Source organism: Temnothorax nylanderi, unplaced genomic scaffold (genome assembly GCF_030848795.1).
Source record: "Temnothorax nylanderi isolate EJ_2023f unplaced genomic scaffold, tnyl_v1.0 TNYL_tig0017_pilon, whole genome shotgun sequence".
NCBI lineage: Eukaryota > Metazoa > Arthropoda > Insecta > Hymenoptera > Formicidae > Temnothorax > Temnothorax nylanderi.
Window position 1 is genome coordinate 1069429 of NW_027249079.1, and position 12779 is coordinate 1082207.

Genomic DNA, 12779 nt, shown 5'->3' on the forward strand with positions numbered 1-12779 from the left:
CAGCACAGTATAGTAGATGATTAATCTTCGTCTTCGTCTTCCAGGCGGGGAAAAATCCGGCGATTGCTTGATGCCTCGCGAGCCGCTGCGCTTGCCGCGCTTAATCGCGGAATCTCGAGTGCGCTCGGAAGTCGTTGATCGCGGCGGTAATAAGATTACACGGAGAGCGTCGGGCGTAATTCCGCTCAATGAGAAACGTGCTTATCAGCGAACGTAATGTCGCGGTCGACGTCAACCCGCTCGTATCGGGAGTCGCGTCCGCGAAATTATTTTAAGAATGAACATCATGTATTTCAATTGCCGGATTAATTTGGCTGACGATTTTGTGCGTGCTTGCGTGCGGTATGTCGTTAAATCCAAATAAAATATACGACGGACAAATTAATCCAACGGATCTCAAAATTAATAAACCGATAAAACTGATATTGTACGAATTAATTAGCGAGCTTGGCGCGGCGGGGTTTCGCGACCGGCTAGCGAAAACCGTCACGCGAATGTCCGCGGCGCGGCGCGTGTTGCATATGCAACGAGTGGCCCGATATATCGGCACGCGTGAAAGTCGAGCGACGGCTCCTGCCCTCGGCTCCGCTTTAATTGCGAGAAGCTCGTGAAACCAATCGTTTCTGGCGAGCTAGCGCGCGCGAGAAGCCGGCCGCGACGGTTTATCGCACGGGAGGAAGTGGATTATTACAACGACTACACTCACCCGGGCACTCCCTTTCGACGGAATGTCCTTCGCGTCGCGTCTGTCATTGTTTCCCGCGCTGTTTCTTGACCGTTCATTTCCTCGGCCACCGCGAAATCGGTGCGCGCATTGAGGGTCCGATCGTTAAGCACGATAGAGAACTGCATGGAATTGGTAATAATGAGAAGAACAAACGAACGCGAAGGTTCGTTTTGTATATATTATCTTACATTACTTTATTTTGTAGATTAAATTTATTATGCATGCAGAAAAATAAATATATTTTATTAAATTTATTTTTATGTATATAAGATACATGTGAAATTATTATCAATCTTCCGCGATTCTCGCCGTTGTTCTGCATTGATAGCATAAATTTTCAGACATTCGCTCAGAGATACATAATGTCGTCTTTAATTCTGATTACAATAACATTCATTGAATGCAAAAATTTCCTTTTCCTCTCTCTCTCTCTCTCTCTCTCTCTTTCTTTCTGTTAGCGCAGTGTTAATCGGTGGGTTCGCGGGAAGCGAAATTTATGGCGAGATGGAATCTATTAGGGAATACAGTGATTTAGCGCCGCGAAAGGTGAACACGCCTTTTACGGCAGCCAGTTCGTTTTACAGGAACGAGAGAGTGCGTCATACGTCGGCGCACACGTGGCGCGGTACACGTGGTAATACACGCAATTTTCATTGTAATCCGTGCATCTTTTCTCTCGCAATTCGCGAACGCGGCGGCGGCGGCGGCGGCGGCGGCGGCGGCGGCGACGGCGGCGGCGCGGCGACTGCGTTCCACAAAGGAACCCCCCCATTAATCGCTAATGGACGCGCAAATTGTTCTCGGGAAACGGCGTGGAAATGAACGACGCGCCGCAATCAGATGGCGAAATTTTCCTGAGATCGCAATAATCGTTGTAATTAGCGTCGAATCGATGAAGTTTTCCACGCCGCGGCGCGCGGGTTCCATCGACCGTGAGACACGAAGAGACCAAAGAGGACTGTTCCTCTATGAAAAGAGAGGAAAAAGAGAGCGGCCGTGGAGGAAGCCACGCACCATTGTCTCCCTTTCGGGCGTTACGCATTAATTAGGATTGTTCGGGCATCGGGCGCGGAAATATTAATTAAGACAGTCTTCCTGCCGAGACCATCGATACGCGGCGGCGTACATTTCGCTCTTAATGACGCAGCGTGTCGCGTGCACAATAAAAATTTGCATAGGATCCTATTGTTCGCGTAAATCTCGCTGATCGCTGACGAAGCCTCACAGACGATCCACACTCAAATCCGAGTAATTGGTTTGCGTTTAGAGAAAAATTCGGGACAACGAAAAACGCATAAAACGAGTAACATATTATAAAAGATCTTTAATTTTTTATGGAGAAAAAATATTTTTCTTTAGAGAAAAATTCACTTATCAAAATGATATTAGCGTTTCCATCTTTATTCTTATCTTTTTGCTATTTATGCAACCAAAGCATCGCCATGCATCAATCAGTACAATTTATGAGAGTTTTCGAGATTTTATAGCACAAAATACAGAATGTGTAAATGTAAAATTTGATTTACAGCGATCGTGCTGACGATGAATCACGAAGGATCGTCCAGAGATTTCCAGATCGCACGTAATAACTGAACGTTCGCGGTGATACGAGCGATTGATCGGCGATTAGTCAGACATGCGAAGGAACGTTTCAAATCCATCAGTGGTATAAATAATCGCCGTGGGATATTGCGAAGTGGCCGGAATGCAAAAATCACGAATTAATCTCGCGTCCAATAACGGCCCGCACGCAAGACAAGGACGCGTCAGTCGTAACTTTTCCCGGCTAACGAGAGCCGGCAATGTTATTATTGTTATTACGGCAAAATGGAAAAAAAGGAGGAGGAGAAAAAACGGGCCGTGGAAAGGAATCGCGCCTGCAAGTGCATAATGATAAAATGCAATCTCCGAACGGGGGCAACGTCCCTTTCCCTATCGACGCGTTTGTCCCCCTCTCGCTATCGAAAGCGTAGAACCGGCAACGAACGGATATCCGAACTTTGACGAAACTCTGAAATCGAATTGAATTGGCAAGTTTCAACGATAACTTGTCGACAGCACGTCGACTTAACTTCGCTAACTTTGAGGTGCATGACAGCGAAAACGGAAATTGCGAACTTTCAAAAGGATTTAGTACAGTACACATATTTTAAACTTGAATTTTTTTTAAAGAAAATAGTATATATAATGAATTTTAATAGAAATTTCTTTAATTTGAAAGTTTCTTCCATCGATTTTGTGTGGTTGCATCGCCGCTGTATCTGCATGAGACGTATGAAGCGATGAGAGTGAAATTTTGAAGGAAAAGGCGGATGAGGGAAGGTCGCCAAGTTCAAAGCCTTCCTTCGGTGAAAGAGGCAATTGTGTTGGAAGATATTAATTAGAAATAACGAAAGAAGACGGACGCGTTCGCGCGCGTCGTTTCAGTTTCTGCCTCAGACCTCGTGCTCGTACTTGATCGGCACAGGTGAGGTGCACGCAGGCAAATATCCATAGATAGTTTTACAATTAGATGCCGAAAGATATGTTTTGTGACGAAGAAGAATCTTCGTTCTTTCAAGTTATTGTCGCGAAAAAAGTTGCGGTTAAACATCATCAGCTGCAATAAAGAAGCAAGTCAACGCGTTCCAAGCTTCCTTTCTACGGTTGCAAAATTACAAGTCTATTGGAATTTATAAAAAAAACTCCATCGTTTTTTTTTTTTTTTTAATAGTATGTTGTGGTAAATTATATAAGAGAATGAATTCAAAACTTTTTTGATATTGATTGTTTATGTTTCGTTTCTCAATATTTACACAACGCGTTCATATCGCAAAATGCCTGAGGAAAGAAGCAACGATGTAATGCCAAAAATATTTTTCGTGACGGATAGAGAAACTCTCGCCAAACTTTATTATTTCGCAAAGACGGTCTGGGTGTTGCTATCGTAACCTAAGAACGCGTTTTACGGATTGAGTCGATTGACCTACATTTAAGAAAAGAAAGTGCCGGACAAAGGTGTCAGGAAACATTTCGTTTATTCGTACTTACGCCCCGCATTCATTACGTAAGGCTATTATCGGTTTTTGTGAATTATCTCATCAAGTATGCGTCACGTCAGAGAGTAAGTTTCCTACCATTTACAAAGTTTCCTTACATTTACTTACTCGAAAGGTCAGCGCGAGGAAAGCGAATTTTCGCGATTGACTTTCCTCGTCAGTTTGCGAAAGTTTTCCACGTACGAGGAATGTTTCAACCTCGGGGATTTCGATACTCCGTTTGGCACGATCCTCGATATCCACCGCGATTTCGATAGCGCGACGTAACAATCGGGGTACAATTACGCGAACGAATTTTTCTTTCTCCTTGAGCGATTCCGTTAGCGCGCCGCGTGATCGAACTTGTTTTTCGCGAAGGTAAATACCGAATCGACCGAAGCGTACACGTGCTAGATCGCGACGCGCGTCACTGAACTGCGATTTGTTTCCGCATTCGCGAATTCCGTACATAATGAGCAATGCTTATTAGCATTATGTTTAGAAGATATCTTCAATCTGAAAAACTTAATATTTATTTAATGATTTACATTTGCTAATAAGCTGCTAATAAATCAAATTTACTTCTTTTAGATAGAAATTGATATTAATTGCGAGCAATGTGGCAATTTGAAAAAATACTATCCGACACATTATCCAACTGATATTAAAATATTATATTTTAGGAAGAAAAATAGATATATTATTAATTCCAGATAATTATGTTTCTTTGACATAAGACGTCATAACATATAACCGTAAAGTAACATAATTATATAATAATAATCACTATTACCGTCAAGCAAGAAATAATAAATAGCGCTATCGGCGGGGTGATGCAGATAACAGGACTAAAAAGGATCCATGTCGCAATAAGCTCAGACAGCCGATTTAAAACTTAAGTAACCGACAGATAAACGTTGTTATACAAATTGCTCGTTGTACAAGGCGTTTAATATCCCGCGTTTCAAAAGAGAAATGGAGAACAAGATGGAGCCCTCGGTATTTCAAAAACACTACTGAAATGGCATACTTTTTTTTTACGAAGAGTGAGTTAACCTAAGGTTAAAAGTTAACCGACGCTTGTGAAACTGGGCCTTTATAGACTTTCATTAGTTTAATTCTCGAGATGTGCTCCTATGAGAGATGAACCTCACACTTCCGAATAACATTTTCGACATCACCGAAACAATCTCGAGTAAATTTAAGTAAATTTAACAAACTCAATGAGACTAATAAAAAATTCGTGAAATTAATTGTTCATTTTATGACCGGCGCAGTTTGCGAATTTATTTACGTAGCAATGCGTAATCGCATCACACATATCCCAAGTAGCCGCGCTGAATCGGAAGAATTTAATTACACTTCGCAAATAAACGAGACGGTCCGCGAGCAAATGCGCCGAATGCAGAATTCGCATTTGTTCTCAATCCCCCTCGGTCGTTCTCGGTTCCTTCAATACTTTTCTGAGCCCTGCCCAGGCAGGAACACCGCCGAAAGTGCGTGGCGATTATCACGCACGATGATCGCCCGGCCACGTGAGAGAGTGAAATTAAGATCGTGACTGACTAATGTGCGTCTTACGTGACATCGGGAGAGAGACACGCTTCGAAAGGTCTAACCGCATCCTTGCGCCGGAGTTACGCGGTTACGTAAGGAGAAAAGTGAGACACGCACGTACACACACGTCGAAGGAGAGGAAGAGAGAGAGAGAGAGAAAGACGGAGAGAGAAGTGCCGATTCGAGGAGCGGGACAGAAGTCGAGGAAATGTGTATCGCGCGATCGAACGGTAACTTTGTATCAACTGTTATCACTCGCCGATTTTTGCACAACTGTTACGCGAGCCGGCGCGGCGTTGTATATGTCGTTTGAAAAGAAAAGATAGAAAGAGAGAGGCGAAAGACTGGACCGACCGAACGGGAATATAACGCTCGCGCGGCTTTTATCTTCAAAGCTGATACTGTCGATTTTTCATGTTTACTGCACAGCAGGATAGCTTAATGTCACATACAAAATTTGCGACGCGATGGTTATGTAACGTATAATTAAATTTCACGATTTGTAACTGAAATTTCATGATTTACTAGGAATTTTTTTCGCATGTTCAGTGTTTCTCCTACAAATGATAACGGTGGTTTGGCAAGATTAACGAGACGATTGTGCGAGACAAGAGTCGCAAGACTGAGAAATTACCCGCGAATTCCGTGTAATTCATTTCTCACCTGAATACGACGCTAATTCAGGCACAACGAGAGTTCTGTTGGACGTATTATCTGTTCGAAACAAATGTGAATTTTTCCATTTTAATGCGCAACGCGGCGTCAATCGAACACGAGCGGAGTGAAAGCCAATCGCGGGCATTGTACGCGAAATGAAAAGCGCATTGAAGATCACGCGAAATTACATAAAAGAAATTTATCTTTAGAGCGGCGTCGTCGAAGCGACGCGCGAACTCATGAGCGCGCGATCACTCCGCGAGACACAGAAGCCTCAAGATTGATTATTTTCTACCTTCACCTTTTACCCAACTTCTACGCAATTGCGTAAGCGAGTAATGTCAATGAGAGACGGCTAGATCTCTCTGAAAAACGCAGGAACGGTCTTTCATTTAAACAGCCTTTCATCGGACAATTGAAGATTTCGGTATATCTTCACTTATCCTCTGATCTTCGTTATCCTTCATGGAGAAAGAATAATACGGTCAAAGGTCGAAATGCGAAAACGACGAGAAACGCGAAGGCGACGCTAAATGTTGTGGAGTAAAATGAGACAGTAATGGTAAGTCGCTGAAGCTATTATTGAACGCGTGAAGGTATTTCGCCGAATTGACAGCGATGTCAAAGAATAAATACATCTGCCGCGCCGACGAGTCATGTGGACGCACGAATAGCGATGCAAATACCTCGCGCGCTCGCGTCTGTTTACTCTCGCGAGTTATTACGTGCTTCGCAGTCGCGGCGACTTTCTTCGCGCGCGCCAACGCCGGATTGCCCGGCATAGCCGGGCGTTAAACGCAAACGACCGGCGGTGATCGATCCGCGTCCCCGACGTCTCTTCCCGGCGACTGTTTGACCCGTTTAATGTTTGAACTCGGTGATCGTAGCCGTGGCTTTTTCACTTCCCGCGGTCTTTCACTAGTCGTGGGCTGGGAATGCAAAACGGCCTTTGCGAACGAAACGTTCCTCGCACTTTCTTCCCCTCTCGGGTTTTTGCATTACGCAGACAAACTTTATTGCTGCATTTATCGCCACATAGACTTCGACACCTCTCTGCTCCCCCCCCCCCCGTCCCCAATTCTGGCGCTTATGTATAATTTCTTCTTTTATTTATTATGTAAGAATTTTTTTTTCTTTGTCTTCATCTCGCGTTTTCAACTCAACCATTGATCTCGTCGGTACAATATTACGGTTGCAAGTATAAAGCGATCCTCTCCCATTGGTAGCATTTTGGTACTTCCTCGGCGAGAGTTTGCATATCCCAAACGCGCGCTGTTCTTATTACATTAGAAATTTCATCTTGGATCAGTTGTTAGCTCGAGATTCACGTGGCGAGCGCGGAAGTGCCGGAAGACACGCGGAAACGCGAGATCAGGCCGTGCAACGCGTGTACGTGTTAATTAAGGCAGAAACAGACTTCGGATGAAAGTCACGGCTACATAATGACGTGCTTAACTTGCTTTTCTGCGAATCTATCGCGTAACGCAATCAAGTCGCGGTGAACCGCGCGGGAGAAAGTGAACGACTAAAGCTCCCTTTGCCTAAATTCACTCGGAAAGATTATAATTCTCGATTAATAATTAATTCTCAGATTGTACAAGTGCAACAAGACATATTTCTGAAGCGAAAAGAGCAGAAATGGACCTATCGCGAAAGAAGCGCCGTTCTTATCCTTTTTATTGGCAGCTGTTCGGGATCGAGATTGATTTATCGGCAAACTTGCTTGTCGCCGTGTACCTGGGAACGTCCTTGACGACCGGAAGCTCGTAAACCGTCGAGGATGAATATCCCGCGGGCGGGCGGGCCGCGATAAAACGTGCAAACGAGTCGATGATGCGCTCGCGGGCTCGTCCCACGTGTCGCGACCGCGATGCATACATACGTTCGCCGCGCGGATATCCCACGGGGCCGCATTCCGTCCGTCGTCGCCGGGGTTTCAATAGACGGTACTTTTTATGCGGAACGTGTAGAATCCGCTATCACCCCGTATGCCACGCGGTGCGTCATCCATGCCGCGCGGTCCGGGCCTCGATTATTACACGGCCCCGTATTCGCGTCCCATATCTAGCGCGAAGCGTGGGCGTTCGATTGCACCTTTTATTTGTCTAGCGTCGGAGAACCGTTGCATGCAATCTGATTACAGTCTCGAGAGGCTAAGCAGCGGTCGTGTCCGACGTCGGCTCGGTGATAAATTTGACGACGCACCCAGCAAAAATCGATAAGACTCTTCCTCGCCGGTGGAGAGATTATGGGTTAATGAATTACGCGAAGAAATTTCATGTCATTATAGATAAGAGGCTCAAGATAATATTCAGTAATATATACAAGCCTAAGACAATAAATCGCCAAGAAGAAGTTGCGTAAATTATCGCAAATTCAAAACACGCTTTGTTCTCCCTGATGCGCTTTCCTGAATTCTATCAATCGCTTGCGAAACGTTTTTGCTGCAACCGCGTGTGCCCATCATCCGGCCACCCCGTATAAATGCGCGCCGTGAGAGAACTTGGGATTTACATTTTATTACCTCGCAGATATCGCGCGCAGCTGGTGGTCTAACGAGATGCTTACGCGCGATTTGCACAGAATGCCCGTATCATCCTTTCGTTTCTCCGATTCCCGATTCCATCCGGCGCCGATTATCGCCGGCGTTGGCAACCCTTCCACGTCGTCCTCTCGCGAATTTACGCTCTGCGGGCCGTTACTCTCCCGCACTAACAGCGTATGCGCCACTCGCGGTCCTTGGAAATTATTTTCATCCTTCAAGGGCCTCCGTAAACCGGCGTCCGGTGTCATACGGACGTGAGAATATATGACTGAACTTTTATCTTGTTCTTCGTGAACTTCGCCAATGTGCTAAAACATCAGGGATCTTGCGATTTGAATATTTCTCAAGTTTCATGCGCGTTCTCCAATTTCCTTGACTGAAAATATATTTCCACAATTATATTTTCTCTTTATTCTCTCTTTCTCTCTTGCGAACAAACTTCTCTTCTATTAATTTATTGGGCATATATGTCTTATAATATTTTAAATTTGTGTCGTAGAATAAATAAATTGACATTTTCAATCATCGCGGGGGATCTTACGCTTAATAACAATTTTTGTGAATTTTATACATTCTGTTTTTGAATAATTTACTAGGTGCGCAACTAAGTTTCCGGGTTTTTTTGATCAATAAAAAATGGAAAATTTCAAGAGAAATACAAAAAATGGTTTATTCAAAGTATCGTCCCTCGCTAGCTATACATTTTCGCCATCTCTCTGGCAATACATGAATACCGCGACAATAAAACGACGCGTCTTTGGACCGAAACCATTCATCCAACCAATTTTGCACTTCTTCGAAATTGGTCAAGTGTAGCCCAGCCAAGCCATGCGCCATCGACCGGAACAAGTGATAATCGGAAGGCGCCAGGTCTGGCGAATACGGCGGGTGCGGTAGCAGATCCCATTTCAGCGTTTTGATGGTGTCCTGGACGATGGAACTGCGATGGCACGGAGCGTTGTCGTGCTGCAATATCACTCGTTCGTGTCTCGTGTCCCATTCTGGCCGTTTTTCGAGCAATGTATGGTTTAAATTGATCAGTTGTTGTCGGTAGCGATGCCTATTGACAGTTTCGCCCGGTTTCAGCAGCTCATAGTACACAAGTACACGATTCCTTTCTGGTCCCACCAAAGCGCTCCTTGTCCTCAGTGTCGAAATCGCCACTTCTGAAGCGTTTAAACCAATCTTCACAGGTAGTTTTCGATTGTGCATGTTCGCCGTAGGCCTCCTCAAGCAAACGACGTGCTTCAGCTGCATTTTTTTTCAAGTTAAAGCAGAAAAGCAAAGCTTCCCGCAAATGCTGTTTATTTGGCACAAAACTCGACATCTCCGTTGTTAGAAAAAATATTTTTGCGTTGCGATATGTGTTTATATAACGACTGGTTATTGTTAACAGATGTCCAAGCTATAACTTCAGACAACTTCAGACATGTAAGTCGAGTACATGTGTTATTGGTGCCATCTATGTGTGAAACCCGGAAACTTAGTTGCGCACCTATAGGTGAATAAATACTATAGTATTTATTCTATGTTACATACATATATCGGTCATTATTTATTAGGATTTATATCCGTGTCCTTTTCTCGATGTCAATCCCTACAACGCTGATTGCGCGAGACGATTCATTCGCAATTCTCGCGACGTGTCGTGGCTGCTCGCTCGCGCGATTCATTTGCGATTCTTGAATCGTACCCGATCGCCACGCGCGTGTTTACATCCACGTAGGAAACACCTTGGTCTCGGCACAAAAACCCAGTTAGCGGACGAGCCGAGCCGAGCCGAGCCGGGCGTCTCTCGAGGACATCCTCGAGATCGCCTCGCGCGCACGCGAGTCAACCCGCGCTTAATCCTCGGAAACGCTCGAGGGGGAATTGATCGTTATCGTGGGACGCCGAGTTTTATGCATCCTGCCGCGGAGGATGACCGGGGAAAAAGTGTCGTCTGCATACGAACACACGGGGTGTGAGTCACGGAACTGGGGAGAGCCGCGTCTCTCCCGCGACCGCGAATTAAAGAATTAATGAGAGATGATTTGATTTAATTTCCTTTCCTAAACGGAATTATTATATCTCGTCGTACGATTACTTCTCAGAAATATTACATGAGATTTGGAGGAATATTTTATGGGGTCTTTGAATCCCATTCATCTTCTTTTCCTTCACTCGTTATAGATTAAAGTAGGGGAGACCGGGGCTATATGTAGATTATAATTTTATTTACATATGTATATATTATTTATATTTATATTTAAATAATAATGTATATGTATATACATATATATAAATTAAATGATAAATGAGATTTGTGCTCTATACATATACCTCGACATATACTTATATTTTTCCAATTTCAAATTGAGGACGCTCTTTACAATTTGCATATATGTCGTCAATTATATTTTGCCTGTCACTACCAAAATGATCGAAACATCGCGAAACTTACCCTGCAGCAAAAATCCATGCAGCGCGAGGTTCATGGCTACAATATGATTGATTTCTTCAGCCTGAAAAAAAAAATACATTGCTAGAGTCAGACAACGGTTACAAAATAAAATAAATATTCAATTTCGTAATACATTACTAGTCATTATAATTTTGTATATAAAATTTCATCGGATTTATTTAAACGTAAGCATTAAATTCTGCGGAAATCGCTGCATATCTTTAATAGTCCTGCGTAACAGGTAATGAAATTGTCTCACAAATGGAGAAAGCGTTACGTATATCGAGTACAACGTCGGAAACACGACGTCAACGTCAAAACGCTAATGTTATTCTAACAATTTGCTCTTGGAGGATAATAACGTAATAACTAGCCGCGCTAATTGCTACTAAATCGCCCGGAGGCGTAAAGGAATTAACCGAGGCAAATAAACTCGTCCCGCCGCGGTCCGCCGGGCTTTTGTGTGCTCTTGCGGACGGTCAGTAGCTTCAAAGGACGTGTGACATCTCTATCGTCAGTGTCAATATTTGTCTGGAAGCCTCGCCACGGAGAAGAGGAACAAACGCCCGTCTAATACCGCGGGTGCCGCATTCAGCGCACGTCGATCTATCGGGCGCCCCCGAGCAGCTAGCAGCTAGCTAATTGCCTGTCTACTAATTAAGCGTAACTTAGGCAACTCCTCGAGCGAAAGTCCTTGGTGGAACAGTCAAGAACGCAATTTAAAGAGCGATTCTCTGCCACGTTCTACCAACGTTCTGCGACTTCATAATCTCTCATCGCGCTCAGACAAGAATTTCTTGTCACGCTTTACCACTTTTCCTTTTTTTCGTTTTACAATACTTCACGGACGTTTATTTTTCCCCAAACTTTAATTAATGATTCATTATTTAATGTTAAGAAGAAAATTGTTACATGTATCCCATGACATATTTCAATTTTTCACACATCGAGTGGATTTGTGATAGATTCCTCCTGTGTGTGTTTAATTTTTATTGTTAGTTTTTCGTTATTTAATACTTGAAAGTAAAAAACATAATAATTGTTTAAAATATTTAAGGTAACTTTGTTAGAAATCGTGCATTTGTGTGCATTCTTATTTATTTTGTTCTGATGTCATTATCAAACCTACATGGCTGCGGCGCCGCATGTACCGATTTCGTACGTGTGAAAAATGATAAACAAGATCGCATGTGCATACATGGGCAGAGGAAGGGGGGGAATGTTCGAAAGTCCATCGGGAACAATGACCGGGCCGCGTTGCAAGCGAAAATGATTCAGGTCGCGCAAGTTAACGTTATAACGGCGTGTCCGTCGACGAGGAAACGGCCGATGGGTTTCACGGCCCGTATTATTACTGAACGCGATAATTGCACGGTCAGAAAAATGTGTCGTGTCTGAGAAAATGAGAGAAAATTAACCCTTCGTGTGCAACGTCTTTTTCGGCACCTGTAACGTGTAACGTCGGGTCACTCGTGTCCGACGCCTAGAAAATACTTTAAAGTGTTCTAAAAAAATCTGAAAAAATTCATGTTACCTTATTAACTATCCTACTTTAAGGATCAATCGCTATATTGCCGATTTTTTCATTTGTTTAAACATTATATTTATATAAACAAATACAGCTACAGGGGACAGTCACTTTCGCCAGGGCACGAGTGACCCGACGTTGCACACGAAGGGTTAATGTAAATCTCGCTTTGATGAACGGAGAAGATTTTGTTCAATAATTCTCCTGGGTATTTTCGATCCTCGGTATTCCGAAATTCTTGAGCGCGATTACATTTGTTTTTATTGTGCAATGTAACTTTCTCTTTGTTTCTCGCGATTCTTTAC

General features: G+C 43.7%; 1 protein-coding gene across 1 annotated transcript in view; it reads right to left on the bottom strand.

Moving 5' to 3' along the window:
* The window catches only part of LOC139768648 (uncharacterized), a 60635-nt gene that overhangs the window by 23716 nt on the left and 24140 nt on the right, over positions 1–12779 (bottom strand). The window contains exon 5 of the mRNA XM_071699058.1: positions 10947–11007. Within this exon, the coding sequence (XP_071555159.1) occupies positions 10947–10980 (34 nt within the window). The 5' untranslated portion in view covers positions 10981–11007. The remainder of the gene's footprint in view (positions 1–10946; positions 11008–12779) is intronic.